This window comes from Callorhinus ursinus, unplaced genomic scaffold (genome assembly GCF_003265705.2).
Source record: "Callorhinus ursinus isolate GAN/ISIS: 27379988/994484 unplaced genomic scaffold, GSC_fseal_2.0 scaffold1, whole genome shotgun sequence".
Classification (NCBI taxonomy): domain Eukaryota; kingdom Metazoa; phylum Chordata; class Mammalia; order Carnivora; family Otariidae; genus Callorhinus; species Callorhinus ursinus.
The window spans coordinates 67561731-67583964 of NW_027397063.1; the positions used below are offsets into that span (position 1 = coordinate 67561731).

General features: G+C 37.7%; 1 protein-coding gene across 3 annotated transcripts in view; it reads right to left on the reverse strand.

Annotated features, from left to right (window-relative positions):
• The window catches only part of IL1RAP (interleukin 1 receptor accessory protein), a 127517-nt gene that overhangs the window by 73708 nt on the left and 31575 nt on the right, over positions 1-22234 (reverse strand). For all 3 annotated transcript variants that reach the window (XM_073895626.1, XM_025876733.2, XM_073895620.1), the window contains exon 2: positions 8874-8938. In XM_073895626.1, the coding sequence (XP_073751727.1) occupies positions 8874-8937 (64 nt within the window). In that variant the 5' untranslated portion in view covers position 8938. The remainder of the gene's footprint in view (positions 1-8873; positions 8939-22234) is intronic.

The following is a 22234-nucleotide window of genomic DNA, read 5'->3' on the forward strand; positions in this document are numbered from 1 at the left end:
TTTAATGTGATTTCCCTCACCTTCCTTCTCTTCTATTACACACACACACTCCACTATATAGTTATTACCAATTTACAGAGAATTAGAATAAAAGAGATTTAAAGCCATTCTTAGCTTAACATGATCTTCCTTTAGTGATTAAAAAAATTCAATAGTGTGCAATGCTTCATGACTATTATTACCAACATGAATTACCACTGCATTGTAGATGAGAGAAAGAACCCTTTTAATAACAGGATATTTAGAGTAATAAAGGTGAGCTATCTAAGAGTTTGCAGGAACAGAGACCCCGCTTCATGTTCTTTCTGAAATCCCCCTCGCTAAGTATCTCACTAAGAACACTGCATGCAGTGGGAGCGACTCCTCCAACACTTCCACTTACTAACTGTTCTATTCACAATTTCCATGATTTCATCATTCTCCAAAGCTACACCTTCCTCCTAAACCTGAATACAAGCTGCGTTGCTGCCGAGCCTCAAGCAATACACTGCCACGAGGAAAGACGTGTTACAGCTCAGTGTCAAGTGTAAACAACAGCAGATTGTTTCTGCCTTACACTTTATGAATGCAGAGTGCAAAGGGGGCTACAGAGTCGGACATTCTTGCCTGCTGCCTCCTCTTCATTATCGTGAAGGCCACATGCAGCTCTTTGCTTCTACCATGTCTGCTGTATACTTCCTTCAGAATAAAAGTATTGCGCAAAATATTTGGTTGACCAAACATTACCCTGGGACATGTTGATGGCTCTCATGGCTGGAGGGGACTAGATTTGAGGGCATTTCTATAATATTTAAGGCTTCTTATTTGTTCTCCTCATTTTAACACATTAGGGAGGAGAGAGTTAGAATGTAAAAAAATTTTAAAAATGTAAAAACCTAGGAAAAAAAATGAAATATTCAAAAAGAATGCCATCCAATATAAAGCTTGGGGTGGGGGGGCGGTACTTAAGTGTGGTAATAAAAAAAAATTTTTTAATGATCTGAAAAAAATATATACCTAGTTTTGTATCAAATCCAGCGAGTCCCTCTGTGGGAAGCCTAACTCTGTATCTCTCTCTCTCTCTTTGTATCTCTAACTCTCTCTCCTCCTCCTCCTTCCTGTCTCCCTCTCTCCCTTTCGCTCTCTCCCCTTTCTCTCAGTCTTTCTGTCTCTATCTGTGTCTATTCTCTCTCTCCACTTCCCTTTCTTTTCTGCCCCCCTCCCTGCTCCTTCTCTTCATCGTCCTTTACCTTGAGTGGACAGTAAAAGTGCTGAAGAGGCATTTAGAATCAAGCCATAGATGTCAAAAAAGTCTTGCATAAGAGAAAATCAATTTTCCCTAGGGGACCAGACAGATCAAAAAGTCCAAAGCAAGTTAGAAAATATGAAGATAAAATTAATGTTTTCTCTCTGAAAAGCAGAAATTAGTTCATCAAGCAACATTTGGGGGTGGTCTGAACTCACAAAGGATCTAAAGAACAAAGTTAACTCACACACATCAATTTATGCTATTAGGAATAATGTGTTTAAACAGCAAACAAGTCCAGGGTGAGCGATTAAAAGTTTCCCCCCAAAGTAAAAAAAGGACAGACAATGCTATAGTAAATAATGGTTAATAATGGTTGAGATCCACTTGGGAACAATTTGTATATCTGTGTTTGCTTTAACAATAATACAGTCCTATATTTCAACTATGGTTATACTTGCATGCAAGTTTAAGTAATTAGTAATCAAAACTCACAATATAATATTAAGAAAGAATTATATTTACATAGAAAAGCCATTAGGGACTGAAGGATGCATTCTCTTTCTATTCCTTTCGAGCATCTACATTTATGGTGCAGGCCCCCCAAGTTCCACTGGGAAGCATAGTCGGCAAATACTTTTCACTTGTTCCCTCTTGCTGGCATGGCAAGCCCAAACTTTAAAGGGACCACAACGTTCTGTTATATAAGTTAAGGCAAAATGCAAACATCAGTACCTTGATGTACATATCAAAGTGTATACTCCTGCCTATGTCAAGGAGCAGTTGAAAAAAATGAAAGCATCTCAAAAAGAAACAAAACAAAACAAAGGACTGCTGAACAAAGAGCCTTAAACTATTATTAGTCCAGACTCTACAAACACTGTAGGAAAATGATATTTCTTTCTCAATAATGTACAGCTATTCCAAAAGTTTTGATTTTGTTGGCAGAAAGAGAAATAAAATTCATGAAACTACACAGCTCAGCCAAGTCTAGGTTATTGAGGGTATGATTATTTGATCTGTTTTTTCTCATCTTCTCAGCCATCTTGTATTATCGTTGTTCCTACTGCCTCTAAAAGAGAGAAAGACAAAGGCGATTCTCTATATCAGCTTTTATAGGTTTCAATAACAGGTACTTGAAGTTATTGACTGAGGTTCCCAGATTATTTGTAAAATGGATTCATTTTCTCTTTGTCCCTCAAAAATTAATAATGAGAGACACTAGCCCTTAGTGGATTTAAAAATAAAGCAATCATTGTGTTTTTATCTTGAGGATGGATATATTATATTATTTTCTAAGGAAGTTAATCAGCTGAGGAGAAAAGACATTTTAAGTGGAATAAAAATAGGTGAGAATTGGCCCAGGACTAAGTCACTGATCATCAAGACAGTGATCTGGTTTTATAAAGCTCATCTCAATAAGGCAGAAACAAATATTCTGGTGTAGGGGCGGGGGGAACGTAGAAACAAAGGTGATTTAAACCTGAATGAATTCTCAAAAACCAGACATTGTCACCTATAACCCTATACACGAAATGTATTCCATGCACAAATCCTGGTTTCTCTTAACTAATATAGCCATGTAAAGGAAGAATCAGGTCATTTTTCTAAACATAGAATTATCATTGTGATACAAGAAGCTGTTCAGGAGAGTTTATATTTGCAAAGTCAGCATCAGATCAATAAATCGTGGTACTCAAACCTCTTTTTAATCAGGCTACAGAATATCCACTTTTGGGAAGCATAAGTAACTTAAAAAATCAGCATCGGTGTGTTTTAAAATACGAAAGGAAGGAAGGAAGGAAGGAAGGAAGGAAGGAAGGAAGGAAGGAAGGAAGGAGGAAGGAAGGAAGGAAGGAAGGAAGGAAGGAAGGAAGGAAAGAAAGAAAGAAAGAAAGAAAGAAAGAAAGAAAGAAAGAAAGAAAAAGAAAAAGAAAGAAAGAAAGAAAAAAGGAAAAAAGAAAGAAAGAAAGAAAGAAAGAAAGAAAGAAAGAAAGAAAGAAAGAAAGAAAAAAGGAAAAAAGAAAGAAAGAAAGAGTGACGATATCTGTTCCCAAGAGGCAGCTTTTAAAGGACACTAGGATGACTGCTGGTCTCATAAAGTGGTAAAAATGTAAAATTCGGCTTGGGGACAGGTGGGGGGCGGGGGTTGGGACCAAGTATGGCCTTTAATGTGGCCAAATGAAGCCGTGACGTTTATCACTCCCCTAAAAAAAATAAATAAAGGCCACTAGGGTGAAATGTTGTAATTCCAATGACCTTTAGTCTAAGAATAAAATGAAACTGTATTCTTCAGACATTCTCAAAATGTTTGAACTAAATTGCATAGAAATGAAGTGTGTTCAGGATGACCAGCCATGGGCAACAGAGACAGGACTGAATGTCACAAGTATATCTAACTCCACTAAGTATGGAGTTTTTCAAAAAGCATATTCAAATAATATGAGGCCACTGGGGCTAGCAACAAATTGAATCCTAACCAAAGAACCAAAACATAGCATCAGAAATATTATAAGCCCTTACAAAAGTTAAGGCAAAAGAAAAAAAGAAAAAAGAACTAGCCAACTATATCTAAAATATATTAAACACAAATATCCTCTTTACCTGGAGGGATTCCTGTCTTCCACAAACTGTCCCCAACCTACCCTCCCAGCTTGGCTTCTAAATACCCTCATGCCATCCCTTAGTCACACTGCACTGTTCCATTCCCAAATAAGAGATGTATTTTCTCCTAGAAAAGAGCATTTGTTCTTTGATTGAGATGTGTTCTCCAACACCTCCCTACAAGGCTAGTAATGTTCTCTCCTCTATCATGGCATTCTTTTTGGTACTTATTTTCTCTTCTTTCTGTCAAACTTGACTGGAAGATACTTCCATAAGAGCCTTCCCTTATTTACCCTGGATTCTGTAATATAAAACTGTCAAACACACAATCTTTAGACTAAGGTAAAACCATTGTAAGACAAACACTTGTCATTAGAAATTGCTTAACTAAATAATAGGAGGAGTGTACACCATGTATGTTCACAATATATAATAATGACCATAATGCTCTTGAATAAAAATGCAAGAAAGCAGAATTGACCAGAGCTTTGCTATTGTTGGTTGGTTGGTTGGGTTTATAGATAAGGTCACAGTGACCAGGAGTGATTAAATGACTTCTCTAATGTCATTAAACACTCGTAAAGTGAAACAGTCAGAACTTTAAGCAATGACTCTTGATAAGCCAGTGTTTTTACTTATTTATTTTGCATAGTGTTATTCACTTTTGATAAGCCAAAAGATTATTTCCACCCTCTGCAAATTCCTCAAAATTAATAGAAATGAAATCATGGGATCTTACCGCTATTAGCAGAACAAAGTCCTAAAAGAAGGCAATGTGGTTTAAAGGAAAGAGCTCTGTTTTTGGAATTGAGGTAGCCTTCAAAACCTAGCTCTATCAGACATGCCACCATGAGCACTGTTCACTTAGGTCACTTCCCTGGCTCTTCTTTTCCTGAACTATAAATGTGTGTAAGACTCTCTACCCACTCCCCCCATCCCCAGCACCCAGCATCTTCTGTGACATTAATGATAATGTGTGTGAAATCTAACCCTGTACCTGGCGCATGGTCAACTGTTTGTTGACTTTGAAATAAAAAGCTATATTCAAAGATCTGTGTGTGTGCGCTTGGGAGAGAAAATCCATTGCTCTTTTTAACGTGGTCTCTGTAATAAATACTTTTGATATGGTAATATTTTTTTTAATTCAACATATTATGTATGGTGCCATTCTCACCCTCTCCCTGACTTGGAATCACAAGTTGCAAATATTTTTTCTACGCTAAAGGCAGTTTTAACACTTCAACTTTCTAACATGCTGCCAATGGAACACACCACAGGAGAAATGTGTGACAAGTTAAGTTTCCTTTTGGAATTCTTGCAAAGCAGAACTTCTTTGAGTTTAGCATTGGAAATGTTCAATTTACAACAAGCAAAAATGGGGATATTGAATTTTGAGCTTACATTACAGTGATTTTCCTCCTGAAGAAACCACCTAAGGAGGGGAATTGGGAGGGAAGATACTTCTTATCTAAAAAGCACAGAAATCTATTACTGAATGGTTCTTTAACCTATGACCCCTTGAATCTTAATCTTTAAAAAAAAAAATTGTGTATATCCTAATGGAGTCCAGCGGGAGTATATTTAGCTAAAATAGCATGCATCTTGAGAACAGAGGAACTAGTTGAAGTCACAGTTATGTTGTGTGTTAGCTGTGTGACTTGTGGTAATTCACTTAACCACTCTGATCCTAATTTTCTTTTCCCCAAAATGGGGTTCGTTTGAGTGTCAGAGTCAAATGAAATCGAAAATTCAAAGTGCTTTCTCAGGGAAGGAAGCTTTATTATTACCATTATAACTACCACATTGTAATTATATTATCACCATTATAATTATCCAAGCTTTAATTCCTTAAAAGTAAATGCTTGCTTTTAAGTATTTGCCTTTATGGCCACCTGAGATGAAAAGGTTGCTCCCACTTTCCTGAACAAAAAAGGAAATCACAGTACTGCTACAAGAAAGACTGTGTTCTGGAGTCAGAAGTCTGTGCCTTAAAGTCCAGTTCACTGCACTTAAAACACACTGCATGGGGGGGGGCGCCTGGGTGGCTTAGTTGGTTGAGTGGCTGACTCTTGATTTTGGCTCAGGTCATGATCTCAGGGTTGGGAGATCGAGCCCTGCATTGGGCTCTGCACTCTGTGGGGAGTCTGCTTCATTCTCTTTCTCCCTCACCCTCTTTTCTCTGCCCCCCCACCCCCCATCCCCACTCATGCACATGCTATTATTTACACCCTCCTCTCAAAAAAAAAAAAAAAAAAAAAAAAAAAATTAAATTAAAAAAATGCATGGAACTAAAGCTCTTATGTTCATATGGCTTCTTTTTTAAATGTGGGGCTTCTCTTAGGAGAAGGGTCTACATAGAAAGGCCCAGAACAACCAGACAAAATACCTACTAATATATGCATGTACAGTGCTTTAGGGTTTTCTGGTTATTTCTCCTTTGTTCTTCACATCACTCTGTGATTCCACTAAGATGGGTACCTGAAGCACAGGAAGAACTTCATGAAAGGCCAACGAGTCTGCCAGCATCTATATCATTGTAAGAAGTGATACCTTGATGCACGAGAGGTTCATTGATTCCCTCAAAATGTGCAATGGTCCCTTCTGTCCCCTCGTAGCCCAGAGTTAGTCGTCCCTTTTATTTTTGTCAACAACACTTCCTTTTTGTTCCTCTTCCTCCAACTAGGAAGTGCATCACTGACACAGACACAATATACCTTTTCATAAGGAAGGCAAATGAGCATGTGCCAGATGGGCCGAGGGGATTACAACATGTTTCCTGCTCCCATGGTGACTGAATGGGGCTGGTATGAGAACTTATCTTATTCAAGAAGTCAGCTTCCCTGGCAGAATTATGAGTCACAGTTCCTGGGTAGAAAAGCTCACTTTCCAATAGCATTTGGGGTGGGGGCAGGGGACCTCCTTGGATGGATTACAGTAAAGGTCATTCAGAAAGGCAACATTGCCAGGATTGCTGGGGAGACGCTAGCACCCAGAAACTTCTGGGATGTCACTGATCTCTCAACAAGCATAACATGGTCACCTCTCCCTTTTCCTTCAAGGTAAGGCAGGACATAAAACTACACTGATGAATTACTGGTATGAATCCAAACAAGTCCCATTATAAAATTGGCCAATTTTGGCAAAAAGGGAAGTGAAGGGATTTTTTCCACCCACTTATTATATATATTATATTTATAATACATATTATATATAATATATATAATATGTATGCATATATATATCCATCCATTTATAATATATATATATATAGAGAGAGAGAGAGAGAGAGAGTGAGCGTGCGCCTACTATGTGTCTACGTGCCAATCATTATTCTAAGTATTTGTGTAACAAAGAGGATAAGTCCCTGTCCTTGGACAGTTTACAAGCAGCGAAATAGGGAGGGAAGGAGAAAGGGAAGGAAGGAAAGAGAGAGAAAGAAAGAAGGGAGAGGGGGAAGACGGGAAGGAAAAAGAACAGAAAGAAGGAAAAGCAGGGGAGGAGGAGATGAGAGAAAGTTAATATAATGTCAAGAAATGATGAGTGTCAGGAGGGAAACTACAGGTGGATACAGAGATGTGTGATCAGGGGGGTTATTTTAGCTAAGGCAGTTAATTAAATCAGGCCTCTGTAAGCAGATAATATTCAAGCACTGAACTAAATCAAATAAGAACTAATAATAATCAGGGGTTATATTTAACATATTTAAAAATCAGGACATCACCGTCACTGACCAGTCAGATGGGACACTCGGTCAAGCAGGACGGACGCTGGTCTAAATAGCCAGGAGATCTGTGCCCGAGTACATCTCAGCTGAACACCAGCCCAGATTAGGAAATATGCTTTCCTTGCGAAAAGGGCCAACAAGGTTGGAAGTTCTCTCCACTTCTCTCAGCTTTGAGCTGTACTCTGTCCTAGCTATACCTCTCCTTTAGTGTTATTTTTGGTCTTTACCACTTAAAGCAATAAAATGGTATTTAGGTGGTATAGAAAAACTGAAACATACCCAGAAAGGATAATCAGGATGAGAGGGCTCCAATCCGTGCCATGTGAAGAACAACTGAAGACATATATCAGAAAACATGGTCATGGCTATACCGTCACTATTTTAACATTTCTGAAGACCTCTCATACAGAAGAGGAATTAAAGTAATGATATTTAAAGTATCGTCTGTGGTCTTCAGGGGAATTATACATGAGAAGCTTTTTCAAAGATATCTAGGTTCCCTGAATTAAAATTAGAGAACCACTGGACTGAGTATTTTCTACTAAAAATCAAGCAGTTGAACTGGAGAAATGTGGAAATGACAAAAAATAAATTTCAATTATATGCACTAAAAACTTTCTAAGAACTTGGTCAGTCCAAAGACATATGGACTGCAATTAGATAGGTGATCACTAGGCAGTTACCACAGACTGGTTCTGAGCAGTAATTCTAGAGATGAGAGGAGCTCTGAAAAGATGGATTTTCAAATCCCTTGTGACTCTGATTTCATATGATCCAGACCCATGATGACTGAATTTGGTTATTCAAACTCAAGCTTTGGCTGGTTTCTCTTAAGAAGCAACAACCAAAGGAAAAAAAAAAAAAAAAAAGAGCCTAATGGTAGGTCCCTTCTCTCCTAGAAAGAAGCAGTATGACAGAAACCCATCATTATTCATTTGTTCTTAAAAGATCTTAATGGACTATTAGCCTCAATGCTTCCTCCACCACTGGCTGAAGTTTGGAAAACAGAGTTACGCTACCGTCACTGTAGACCTGAGGTAAAGGGAGAGAAGCAGGATTCTAGATGGTCTGGATGTGAAGGTGATGGAAAATTCCTGTATTTATACATACCAGGCCACTGCCCCAACCAAGTACAGAGTGTCCCCTGAAGACTAGAGGTATCATCACCAAAATTCTATGATTCTGTCACATCTATGATTCTGTGCTACCACAGAAGACAATGGATATAAACATCATGTAGTCTTAACTCATTTTTCAGAAAGAATTAACATGTTATAGGTAATTCATATTTTAATAGATTGTCAAAAGCTATTCGCTTACCTGAGGCATCACTTTGAAGGATCCCATAGAAGTAGAGACTCATCACACACCACAAAAGTCCCATCCTGTCAACATAAATACAAAGTTAAGGGAGAGTACTTACCACTCTCAAGAGCTTAAGTAATAATTACTGCATACACAAGCTAACGATGGACAAGAAACTGTTCTAACATGTTTACAATATTAACAGATTTAATTGCAGGAACCGACCAATAAGACTGGTTTTTTTTTTTAATACCCATATTACAGATATGGAAACTGAGACAAGTTTAAATAACATAACCAACATCTTTTGCCTAGAAAGTGGGAGAATAATGATTAAGTTCCAGCAGTCAGGCTCCAGAACTCTCTCTTTATCATTCAACTACAACTGCCTCCTTAAGAAAAATATTCCTCTTGATTTTTTTCACCAGGAGTCACATTTCTGGCAGATAAATTTGATCTTCTTCCCCTCCTTAGCATTCTTGTGGTTTGTTCCCAATTGGAAATATTTTATGATCCAGACACTTCTCCTTCTTAGTGATGAATAGAAGGTCTAGAAATCCTGGATGCAGACTTGGTCTATAGTCCGCCACACTCTGAATTTAGAGTAAAGGGAAATACCTAAACCTCATGCTCTGCTGTGCCTGCTCTCCTCTTCTCCCTGGAAGAGACAAATGTTGAGGCTGGAGTCTAATTTTTGTGACCGTTAGCCTTTCTATTGATAACTAGCTGAAACAGCCAACTAGCAAGAACTCTGTCCTTACATTTGGTTGTGTGATCTCTAATACGGAAGATCTAGAGATTTAACAACTCTGTGAAATATTTATTTCCCTACTGCCCTAGACATATCTTCCCCCTGACAAAATCTTGATAAGGTTATAAATACTGACACGTGGATATTACTGAAAAATTCCATATTCAAGATTGTCGCTGTTTTGAACACAGCAGCCACATAAGAGTGCTTACAGAGGTCTTGGTAACTTGTCCTGATCACGTTTCTAGTTAAGTGCCAGAGATGAGATTTGTACCCACCTCTGGCCAACATAAGCCCATGGCACAAGTTTCACCACCAAAAGGACCCACCATCTTGAAAAGTGCAAAGAGGTATTTGATAAATAGGGTGGCCAAATAATAGCACTTAAAATGAGACACCTGGAAGAGGGTGCCCCTGAAACAAAAGGTATAAACTGGTACTGCCTAAGCAATCCAGAGTCCATCGTCACTTTAAAGGACAATGCAAGTTTCCAACAGCATTCACCTCTCTTGCCCACACATCACCACAAATCTCTAGTTCATATTTGTGCTTCCTTCTTTAGCATGACTGTTCAAAAGTTAAAAGTGAGGGCGCCTGGGTGGCTCAGTTGGTTAAGCAACTGCCTTCGGCTCAGGTCATGATCCTGGAGTCCTGGAATCGAGTCCCACATCAGGCTCCTTGCTGAGCAGGGAGCCTGCTTCTCCCTCTGACCCTCCCCCCTCTCATGTACTCTCTCTCTCAAATAAATAAATAAATCTTTTAAAAAAAAGTTACGAGTGAGTTTATTATATCCTAAACAACCATTTTTATCTCAGAGATTAAAGGTTTCTTTCTTAACCACCACCATTGTCTTCCAACACTTACACTGTTAACTTAAGGAACTCTTCTATCAGTCATTCATTTAGTCAATGAAACATGTGTGAAGCACTTTCTGTTTACAAGTCTCTTTGATACAATTGCCGGGGCCTCTGGTGAGCAAGAGGTAGAGCCTCCTCTAAAGGCAATTCTCCCCAGGAGAGGAGATAGACCACTTCATCATCATCAACTATGAAGAAGACACATGCAGAGGCACTATAAGATATGCAAAGATTTCTCAGACAGAAGCTATAGCACTAAGAAGGCCTAGCAGAGACTTAAAATGGGTACAAAAATAATGACTATACAAAGTAAACAGTGATAAACACAGAGAGGAACAGATAAGTGTTATTGAAGATCAGCAAAAGAAAGATTATTCCAACCTAGGCAATCAAAGAAGACTAAGTACAAGAGGTAGCTTTTGAGTGAGCAAGAACTGAATTGAAGCAGAAGGAAAGTGGGGAAAAGAAACTCCGTGGGTAATAATGTTCAGAGATAGGCAAAGCATGGGACATAAAAAGGAAATAGTCTGTAAATAATTCAGTTTGGCTCAAGCACAGGGTATTAGTACAAGAACTATAGAAGACTTTGTTGGAAGGCAGGCCGTAGTAGGATCGAATGTGGCAAGGCCCTGAATAGCAAAGGACTTGGGATTTAATTTGAACAGAAAATAGGGACCCACTGAAGGTTTCCGATTAGAAGACTGATGTGATTGTCGAATTGTGCCTTCTGGAGATCGTTTCTTCTGGGCTTGTATTGGATGGATTGCCACTAAATTCTGTCTTGAAATCATTTTGCCTCCTGAGCTTGCCATCGAAATACTTGTTTAACTCCTAGCTTTGTGTCATCTATAAACTTGATCAGCACGCCACCTATGTCCTCATCCAACTCATTAATAAAAGTAATTAATAATTCTGCATTAATCATTGTCAGTGGAGAACAACTAGATATTTCATTGCAGATTCAGGGCACAGTAACTTCAGCTCCAATACTCAGCTATGCTAAAGCACTCTTCCTCCCAAATTGCTTTTGGCTATGAAAACAAAACAAAACTCACACCTCTAGATTTTCCCAATATGCCTGTGTATACGCTGCTGAATTCCTAGGGCAACACTTAAAAGACATTCTAATTAGCGTGATTGAGGGCCTTAATTGATATTCCCCTGAGTAACTGGATTATGGCAGAGGCAGCGTCAGGTCATCAAGGTAAAGCCAATCTAAAGATAACCTGTGTGCAAATACAAATCCAGGGTCAGTCCTGTCCTGTGATGAATTAGAATAAAGAAGACTGAAAAGGAAATGTGATTGTGCAGGCTGGTTTTGACAGACTAAAGGTACCAAGGTTAGCGGGAGGAGGTTGGCTGGTTCATTTAACATCGTCTTGCATTCTCCCTTGGAATTTTATTATTGCGACTAGTCATACATTTTTGGTTCTTGTTTCTTGGGGAGAGAAGGTGCTGGATATTTTCAGGGATGGAGAAACTGTCAAAAAGCAAAGGAACCTGCCTAATAACGCATGGTTTCTCATGGTCTGAATTATAACCTAGCTTTAGATTATTGCCATGGTGTTTAACAGACTCTGCCCTTGCTTCAGATGATCGCAACTTACAAAAATAAATTCCCAGTCAGCCTTTTCTGCACTATCCATTTTACCTACGGTATAATCATTTTCATACGTCCCCTCTTAAGTCTGAGTGCTTCTCTCATATTTAATTCCATTGTTTCCTGGTATATCAACTCGGATGTCTATACTACCTGGCAAAGAGTTTCAAATATACACTCATTTCTATGTAATCCACAAGAATATTAACGATTGTTAACATGTGGTCACCACTTTAACAGCAACTCCTGAATATGAATCATTCCACTGCCTGCATTCTCTAGGTTTAATAGGCTTAAAGATCTCCTTACCTCTGCTTCAGCTCTGACCAATGATTCTCTCACCAGGCCAACAGGTGACAGGCTGAAACTAGGTCTGCTGCCCCAAGGCTGGTATTATCTGTGAATCACATTGGCCTTCCTTCTGCACATTTCGCCAGGCCACAGGGCTGGATTTCTCCCTCAGCGTCCTGATTCCATATATAGCCCATACCCAGATCCCAGCCACTCTCTGAAGCCCACCAGCCTAGCTGGGGCTTCGACCTTCAACCCGGGGCTTTTTAGCACTCTTTTCCAGAAGGCTGAATTTTGTCACCTGAATTTTGTAAGGTCTTGCTCCAAGCTGGATAAGCCTCCTGTAACCGCAAAGCTGTTATCACCTGCTTCATTCCCGGTTGATAGATGTCCTTTGCCATGATCTGTCCACTGAAAACCTGGCCATTAACACCAAGCCACAAACCCTAGATGGTCATCCATGCATCACCCCTGCAGCCAAATCACCTCCTTGAGTCCTGACCCATCCAGGTCCTAACTTATTGATAAAGTTAGTAACTGTATCTAACTTACTTCTCTAACTTACTAATAAAGTTTGAGCAGATTTTGCATGTATGCTCACCTAAGATCTAACCAACAAGCCTTTAAAGGGCACAGGACAAGTTATTAATTATCTCATTTTATAGAAAAGAAGAGATGGCATTTTATTAAGAAATCAAAGTTAGTTTCACCATCAATCTTTTATCCAGTTTATAGTTTTTTGAACCATAAATGGACCCTTGTGAAGAATACTTCAGAAAAGAATATTTATCAGTAATCAAAAGTATCGGCAAAGTGACATGGAAGACTCTAATTCTGAGTAAAATGAAGTAAGCATAATCCACTCTGTTTCTCTCCATGAATACAGCTATAAACCTGGGCAGAATGCATAAAACAATTATATGAGGACTCCGAAAGTAAATAATAGCATATTCTTTTCACGTACATACATACAGGACATTCACCGAGATCAGTTATATCATGTACCATAAATCAAACCTTAACAAATTTAAAATAATTGAACATATATTCTCTAACCATAGAATTAAACTAGAAACCAATAAAAGAAAAATAACAGGATAATATTCAAACACTTAGAAATTAAGGGATATACAGTTGACCCTTGAACAATGTAGGATTAGGGGTGTCAACCATTCACACAGTTAAAAATCCATGCATAACTTTTAACTTCCCCAAAACTTGACTACTAATAGCTTACTGTTAACTGGAAGTCTTACCAATAACATAAACAGTCAATTAATGCATATTTTGTATATGTATTATATACTATATTCTTACAATAAAGTAAACTAGAGAAAAGAAAATGTTATTAAGAAAGCCATAAGGAAGAGAAAATACATTTACAATACTGTAGTACATTTCTTGAAAAAAAAAATCTGTGTATAAGTGGATCTGCACAACTCAAACCCAGGCTGTTCAAGGGCCAACTGTGTGTCTAAATAATTCATGAGTTAAAACAGACAACTATTAGAAAATATTTTAAATGGAACAAAAATGAAAATACAATATACCAAAATGTGTGGGATGCAGTTAAAGTAGTGCTTAGAGGATAAATTGTAGAATTACAAGGCTTATATTAGAAAAGAAGAGAAATTTCAAGTCAATAATCTAATCTTCTACCTTGAGAACCTAGAATAAGAAGAGAAAAATAAAACAAGCAAGCAAAATGAAAGAATAATGAAGAGTAGAGATCAAAAATTTTAAAAGAGAAAAAAAATGAAGCCAAAAGTTAGTTCTTTGAAAAGAACAACAACAACAAAAAAATTGCTAAACTCTAGCCAGGTGAACCAAGAAGAAAAATAAAAGAGAGAGAGACACATATCACTAATATCAGAAATGAAAGAGGGTACATCACTACTGATCGCATGGGCATTAAGATGGTAATAAGGGAATACTAAATTCCCTAGGCACATACACTACACAATTTAGATGAAATGTACCAATATTTCAAAACCCACAAACTACCAAAGCTCATCCAAAATGAAATGAACAATCTTATTGGTCCTATAATTATTTTTAAGAATTAAATTTGCAGTTCAAAACCTTACAAAAAAGAAATTCCCAAGCTCCAGATGATCTCACTGGTGAATTCTATCAAACATTTAAAGAATAAATAATATCAATTCTACATAATCTCTTTCAGAAAATAAAAGACTAAACAGTTACCAATTCATTTTATGACACAACATTACTCTGATTCCAAACTCTGCCACAGACGGTACAAGAAAACAAATGTATAGATATCCCCAAACCAAACAGAGCTTATCCCAGATATGCAAGTCTGGATTCAGTATTTGAAAAATCTAAAGAAGTAAAACCACATGATTATATCAATTGATGCAAGAAGAACATTTGACAAAATTCAGTATCCATTAATGATATAAGCTTTAGCAAACTAAGAATAGAAGGGAACTTCCTCAAACCAATAAAAAGCATCTACAAAAAACCTACATCTAATATCACATCTAATGTTGAAAACTGAATACTTTTCCACTCAAATCAGGAGCAAAGCAAGGATGTTCATTCATATTACTATTCAACATCATACTGGAAGTCTTAACTAGTACAATACGGCTATTCACAGATGATGCAATTTCCAACATAGAAAATCCTAAAGAATCTATTACAAAAAAAGAACTAAATAAGTGAAGTCACAGCATACATAGTCAACACACAAAAATTAAATATATTATTATATACTAGCAATAACAATAAAAAGACTCATTACTATTAAAAAAATGCTGAGCTAAAAGTCTAACCAACATGTAGAAGGTATGCTGAAATATACAAAATGTTAATAAAATAAATCAAAAATGACCTAAATAAATAGAAATATGTGGTTGGCAAAATGGCCCCATGCCCTAAATCCCTGGAACCTGTTTTGTTACCCTACTTAGTCAAAGGAACTGTGCAAATATAATCAAGGTTATGGACCTCAAAGTATGGAGATTATACTAGATTATCCACATGGGCTCAATCTAATCACATCAACCCTTAAAAGCAAAGAAGTTTCTCTCGTTAAAGTCAGAGAGATGCAACAGATAGACAAATCAAAGAAATGTGAAGCAAGAAAAGAACCTGACAGGCCTTTGATGTTAAAGATAAATGTAGCAACCTGTCAAGGAATGCAGGTGACCTTCAGGAGCTGAGAGAGACCTTCAGCTAACAACCTGATAGCCAGGAAGAGAAAAGGTACCTACGGCCTCCAACACAGGAAATAAAATGCTGCCAACAACTTGAGGATGTGGTGAAAGAGGAAACTCTTAACACTGTCAGTGGGAATGCAAACCAGTGCAGCCCCTGCAGAAAATAGTATTGAAGTTCCTCAAAAAGTTAAAAATCGAGCCATCCTACAATCCCGCAGTCTCACTACAAGGTATTTACCCAAAAATACAAAAATACTATTCAAAAGGATACATGCACCCCGATGTTTACAGCAGCATTATTTACAATAGCCAAATTATGGAAATGTCTCAAGTGTTCATCGATTGATGAATATGATGAATGGATAAAGAAGATGTGGGGGATATATATATATATATATATATATATATATATGAATATTATCCAGCCATAAAAAAGAATGAAATCTTGCCATTTGCAACAACATGGATGGAGGTAGATAGTATTACGTTGAGAGAAATAATTCAGTCAGAGAAAGGCAAATATACCATATGATTTCACTCATATGTGGAGTTTAAGAAACAAAATAAATGAGCAAAGGGAAGAAAGAGAGAGAGGCAAACCAAGAAACAGACTCAACTATAGAGAACAAACTGATGGTTACCAGAAGGGAGGTGGGTGGGGAAATGGGTTAAATAGGTTATGGTGATTAAGGAGTGCATTTGTTGGGATGAGCACCCAGTGATATGTGGAATTGTTGAATCACTATAATAGACACCTGAAACTAATATTACACTGTATGTTAACTAACTGGAATTTAAATAAAAACTTCAAAAACTTCTGCCCAACCTTTGAACTGTATTCTTCCCCAGAGCCTCCGGAAAGGAACACAGCCTGGCTGACACTTTAATTTTAACTTTGTAAGACCCTAGGCAGAGAACATTGTATTTAAACTTCTGGCTCACAGAAACTGTGATATAATAAATGAATGTTGTCTTAAGTCGTTAAGTTTCTGGTAATTTATTATAGTGGTAATAGAAAAAAATGCAGGAGACATACCATATTTATTCATGGATTGAAAGATTCCACATAGAAAAGATGTCAATTCTTGCCCCAAATTAATTGACAGACTTAATAAAATTCCAATAAAAAACATCTTAGGAGATTTGTTTATAGATATAGACAAGCTGATTTTATTTTATGTTTTTAAGATTTTACTTATTTATTTGACAGAGAGAGACAAAGCGAGAGAAGGAACACAAGTAGGGGGAGTGGGAGAGGGAGAAGCAGGCTTCCTGCCGAGCGACGTGGGGCTCGATCCCAGGACCCTGGGATCATGACCAGAGCTGAAGGTAGACGCTTAACGACTGAGCCACCCAGGTGCCCTAGACAAGCTGATTTTAAAACTGTAACATGGAAAGAGAAATATCTTAAATGTTGAAAAATATTTTGAAAAAGAATAATAAAGTTGTAGGAATCACACTACAAACAACCCAACTTTTTTTAAAATTTAAGTATAGTTGACAGAATATTATATTAGTTTCAGGTATACAACATGGTGATTTGACAATTATATACACAAACAAATGTTTGCCATGCTAAGTGTAGTTACCATCTGTCATCATACAAAGTTATTACAATATTGACTATATTCCTTATACTGTTATTTTCAGCCCTGTGACTTATTTATTTTATAACTGGAAGTTTGTGCTTCTTAATCACCTTCACCTATTTCATCCACTCCCCCGTCCTCTCTAATAACCACCAGTTTGTTCTCTGTATTTATAAATCTATTTCTGTTTTTTATTTGTTTTTTTAGATTCTGAATATAAATGAAGTCATATGGTATCTGCTTTTTTGTCTGACTTATCTGATTTAGCATAATACCTCTAGGTCCAAGCATGTTGTTGTTAATGGTAAAAAACTTCATTCTGTGTATGGGGGTGTGTGTGTACAAACTCCACCTCTTCTTTATCCATCTAAACAACCCAATTTTAAAATATCAAAAGTCTTTTTTTAAGATTTTTTATTTATTTATTTGACAGAGAGAAAGCACAAGCAGGGGGAGCAGCGGAGGGAGAGGGAGAACAGGCTCCCTGCTGAGCAGAGAGCCTGACATTGGGCTAGACCCCAGGACCCTGAGATCATGACCTGAACTGAAGTCAGAAGCTTAACAACTGAGCCACCCAGGTGCCCCTAAAATTTCCAAAAGTCTTAAAGAGACATTTTACTGAAAAGGATATTCAGAAGGTAAATTAACACAGGAAAGGATATTTAACATTATCAGCCGTAAGGGAAATGAAAATCTGAAAGAACAAAATTAGGTACCACTACACACCTTTCAGAATCACTACAGTAAGAAATACTGGCAATGCTTAGTGCTGAAGAGAATACAGAGCTGCCGAAACCGTCCTACTGCTGGGACTACAAAATGGCCCAGCCTCTCTGGAAAACAACCTGGCAGCTTCTTATAAAGTTAAACATACACTTGCCATAGGATCTAGCATTCCCACTCTGGGGTATTTACCCAAGAGAACTGGAAACTTACGTTCACACAAAAACCTGTACATGAATATTTACTGCAGCTCTGTTATTAATTGTCAAAACTAGAAACAACTCAAATGTCCTTCAACAGGCAAATGGATAAACAAACTCTGGTAACAGACTGAAAGACAGACTACTTTTGAGCCATACGAAGCAATGAGTTGTCCATAACAACTTGGATGAATCTCAAAGACATTATGTTAAGTGAAAAAAGCCAGTCTCAATGGGTTACCAACTGTCTAATTCCACTTAAATGACATTCCCAAAAAGACAAAACTAGAGTGACAGAGAACGGATCAAGGGTTAGAGGTAGTGAGAGGGCAGGTGTTAACTGTAAAGGGATAGCATAAAAATATCGTTTGGGGAATAGAAGAGTTCTGTATCCTGACTGGGTCAGTGATTAAATGAGTCTATACATGAGTTATTATTCATAGAGCTGTACTTTTAAAAAAAAGTCAATTTTATTATATGTTAATTAAAATTTATTTTTTTTAAGTGGCATGAGTCTTCCTTTTTAAAAGCTCCTCGGATGATCTGTGAACCTTATTTAGACAGTTTAAATAAATGAAAGCTGTTTTAACCTAAATATGGTTTCTATTTTCAACATTTACTTTGAAAATAACACTGTCCTGTTGTTAAGTACTGAATGTTCCAGAAAAGTCCAGCAGTAGAGGCACACAGAAAGATCAATGAAATGTCCCAACTTTCAGCATATGAAGCCAGTGTCTATAACCTTGATACAACAGCAAAGTCAAAGTTCGCTCCAGAAAACAGTAGCACACTCCTCTTAGATATTGCCTTTCCCTTTGTTACTAAATAGCTTCAAAGTGTTTGGAACTCTGAGAGGACATATATAATATACCACCTGCCATCTTTAGAAGCTTGGAATAGAATGTGAGCAGATTGATTTCCTTTTGTTCTTTAATATTTTGAATAGCAACATGCTCTGTGGGGTGAGGGAAGAAATATGATTGAGTCTCACCCTTTTAAGAGAGAACTAAAACTAGGTTCTCAGTGAGATGAAGGTGAAAGAAACCTTAAGAAGAGCACTACACTTGGAGTTCATGTTTGACTGTTTGATCTTGGACAGCCTGAGAGAGGAGGAGGGAAAGATTCACAACAACCACTTAAGAGTTATAAGCTGGTCACTGTCTTGATGACTAATTTAAGACTGACATGCAAGGTGTTCATGGATACTTCTTAATGGTGACAAAAAGAGTGAGTATTCCATTGCACCCTTTTCCTAGTGGGTGGACAACTTAATGGTTAAGTATTCTGTACTTAGAGAGACTGAGGTAGGAGTTTTGCATGGTAGGGATGATAGAAACTGTTGCCCACCTTATCAGTTTGTTGGGAGGAGTATACTTGGTAATTAGCACCGTCCAGGCACATAAGAAGCTCTCAGCAAATGCTCTTATTAAATATTGTTATCTCTTATTAAATCAGATAATAAATGTGAAAAACTTGAGAAACAGTGGAGCAATAGACCAGTGTGAGCTACCATTAATATTATTTACAAAGAAGAGCCCAAGTTACTTGGTTCAAGGTGACCATTGACCATTGGGCAAAACTTGCCATGTCCTACCCTTTGCATATACCAGGTCCAAATTTAGTGCCCTGTTCCCTAGATATTTCAGAGAGGACAATCTTCTGACTGAAAGCTGTTGTAAATCCAGCCTCTGTAAACTTAAGGAAAAGCCAAGATTGTTATGATACACTCTACAATTACATTTGAACTTGGAGAAATTATGGTCCAGGAGGTTTTTCTTCTCTAGTCTTCCAATACCCCATCTTTTTCAATGGTGGTAAAAGCCTCTGCCATGATTATCTCATGAGGTGGTCGCAGAGGACCAAATGATGCAACACACAGACAGAGGTTTTGTAATTATACAAGGCTATACTACTATAACGTGTTATGATGTTGGTTTTTGTTATGAAATTACAGCAATTAATTATTGCTTAATTCAAATTAAAATGATTGCCTTGGGCAATACTGACAGAGAGGGGCAAGAATAAGTCTTTTAGATCTGATAATATTCTACTTTTTAGTCAGGTGATGGTTACATGATGATGCATTTGTAACAATTCACCAATCTGTACACTTAAAATTTATGTATTTTACTGTTAATATGGTATGCTTCTTTAAAATATTATGGAAAAACTTTTGCCTGACTGAAGTTTAAGTGTGGTTTAAATAGGGAGAGAAGGGCACCTGGGTGGCATAGTTGGTGTGCCACCCAAGCATCTGACTCTTCGTTTCAGCTCAGGTCGTGATCTCAGGGTAAGGAGATCAAGCCCCATGTTGGTCTCTGCACTCAGCTCAGAGTCTGCTTAAGATTCTCCCTGCCCCCTTTTTCTCTCTCTCTCTCTTTCAAGTAAATGAATAAATCTTAAAAAAAAAAAAAAAACAACAACAACAGGGAGAGGTTAGAGAAAAGTACAGGGTAACATAACCTTTGAAATCAAGAAAGTAGCTTAAAATCCAACACAGAATATGACGAAGAATCATTTCAGGGAGTTTTAAGGCTGGAGGGTAAGAATATTTATAAGGAATGTACTTAAGATTCCTTCTAATTCACTCGACAAATATTTATCAGGCTCTGGACACAGTCTGAAGGCAGAAGAGGGAAGGAAAATGCCCCCAGCCTCCTGGAGCTTATAGTCCTGAAACACAGAAACATCCAGAACCTAGAGAACAGTGCTACACCAGAGACATTTCACAGCATGTGAGAGAGGCGGGAGCAGCTCCCTGGGGAAATATGATGCCATCTAAAGTTCAAGTAGGGAATTAGGTGAAATTATAAGCATCATAGAAACAAAACAGTCATACCACCTTATAGGCTCAGATCCAGTAACCTCCAGGTTAGGGAATTCAGTTTTCCCAGCATAGAACAGCTTCTTCTGAGGTTTTCGCCCCTTAAATTTCATATAAGAACACTGGCACAAACAACTTGTAATTCAAAGGGATGGTCTGAAGATCAGGATGCTGCCTGTGAGGCTCTCAAGAGAAGGACACCATCTACACACTATTAGAGAGGCCACAAGTAACAAAACTGTGGCCAAGTTTCCATTGATTTCTCCATAAAGACAGAATCAAATTTTGTTCAAATCAAGATTTATTGAGCTCCTATTTCATAGACTTTAATAGAAATTGTACGGTATAGAGAAACAAACACAGCTCTTATCATCATGGATCTCACAGTTTGGGAGCAAAGTCAGACTTACAAACACAAAAAAGACAGGAAAAAATAATAGAGACAAGAACAGGTATATGGTCATGTACAGTACAATCACACCAAAGTACATGATGAAAACTATCAAACTATCATATCCCACAGTGAGCCTTCTGCCAAAAGACCACGTGGCCAAATGATTTTGAAAAGTGACATGTCACAAAGCTCTTTCTTGGAGATTCACATACACATTAGCATTTTAAAGGCTCTGGCCATCTGCCAAGTAAATATTTTGGTTGACTTGTTTCAATGCAGCATTAACCGAAGTTATTTGACCATGAACCCCCTTTTTATGCATTATGCCTCTTAGGATTCCATTGGAAATACCTCTACAGATATTTAAAAAAAAAATCTAATCAGGGAAGGGAGAGCCCAAACCCTAATTCCCAGATCAATCCTCAATCCATAAGATCCAGAAGCCTCTCAAAGTCACCCAACTTGGGACTAAACTGGCTACCAGGGAAAGGAAGTGAATCCAAACTTTCCCACAACTTCATCCCCACTCTGCAGACTTTCCTGGTAATCTCTCATCTTGTTGTTCACTAAAAGCAAACTATACCTTTCTAAAAACTCTAAAGAGGTTATCTGTACTTATTGTAGAGCCCTGAGAAATTTCTGTCCCGATCTGTTTAGGTTTTTTCTTTTCATCTCCCATTTGGACCAGGACTCCAAGCTTACGTGCACAGTCCAATGCTGTTACAAAATAAACACACATATGCATAGGGCAACTTCTGGGAATTAGAAAGTACATCCCCCTAGGACACAGGCAACCTCTGTTCTAGTTTGCTGTTGGTCGCTCTTAAACTGTGTACGCCTTGGCTAATTTACTGTGGACTCTGGTATCCTTATCAATAAGATAGGATTACAAATATTGACTTTATAGGCTGCTGTAAGGATCAAATTAGATACTATTTTTGGAAAAGCTTCATAACAGGGAC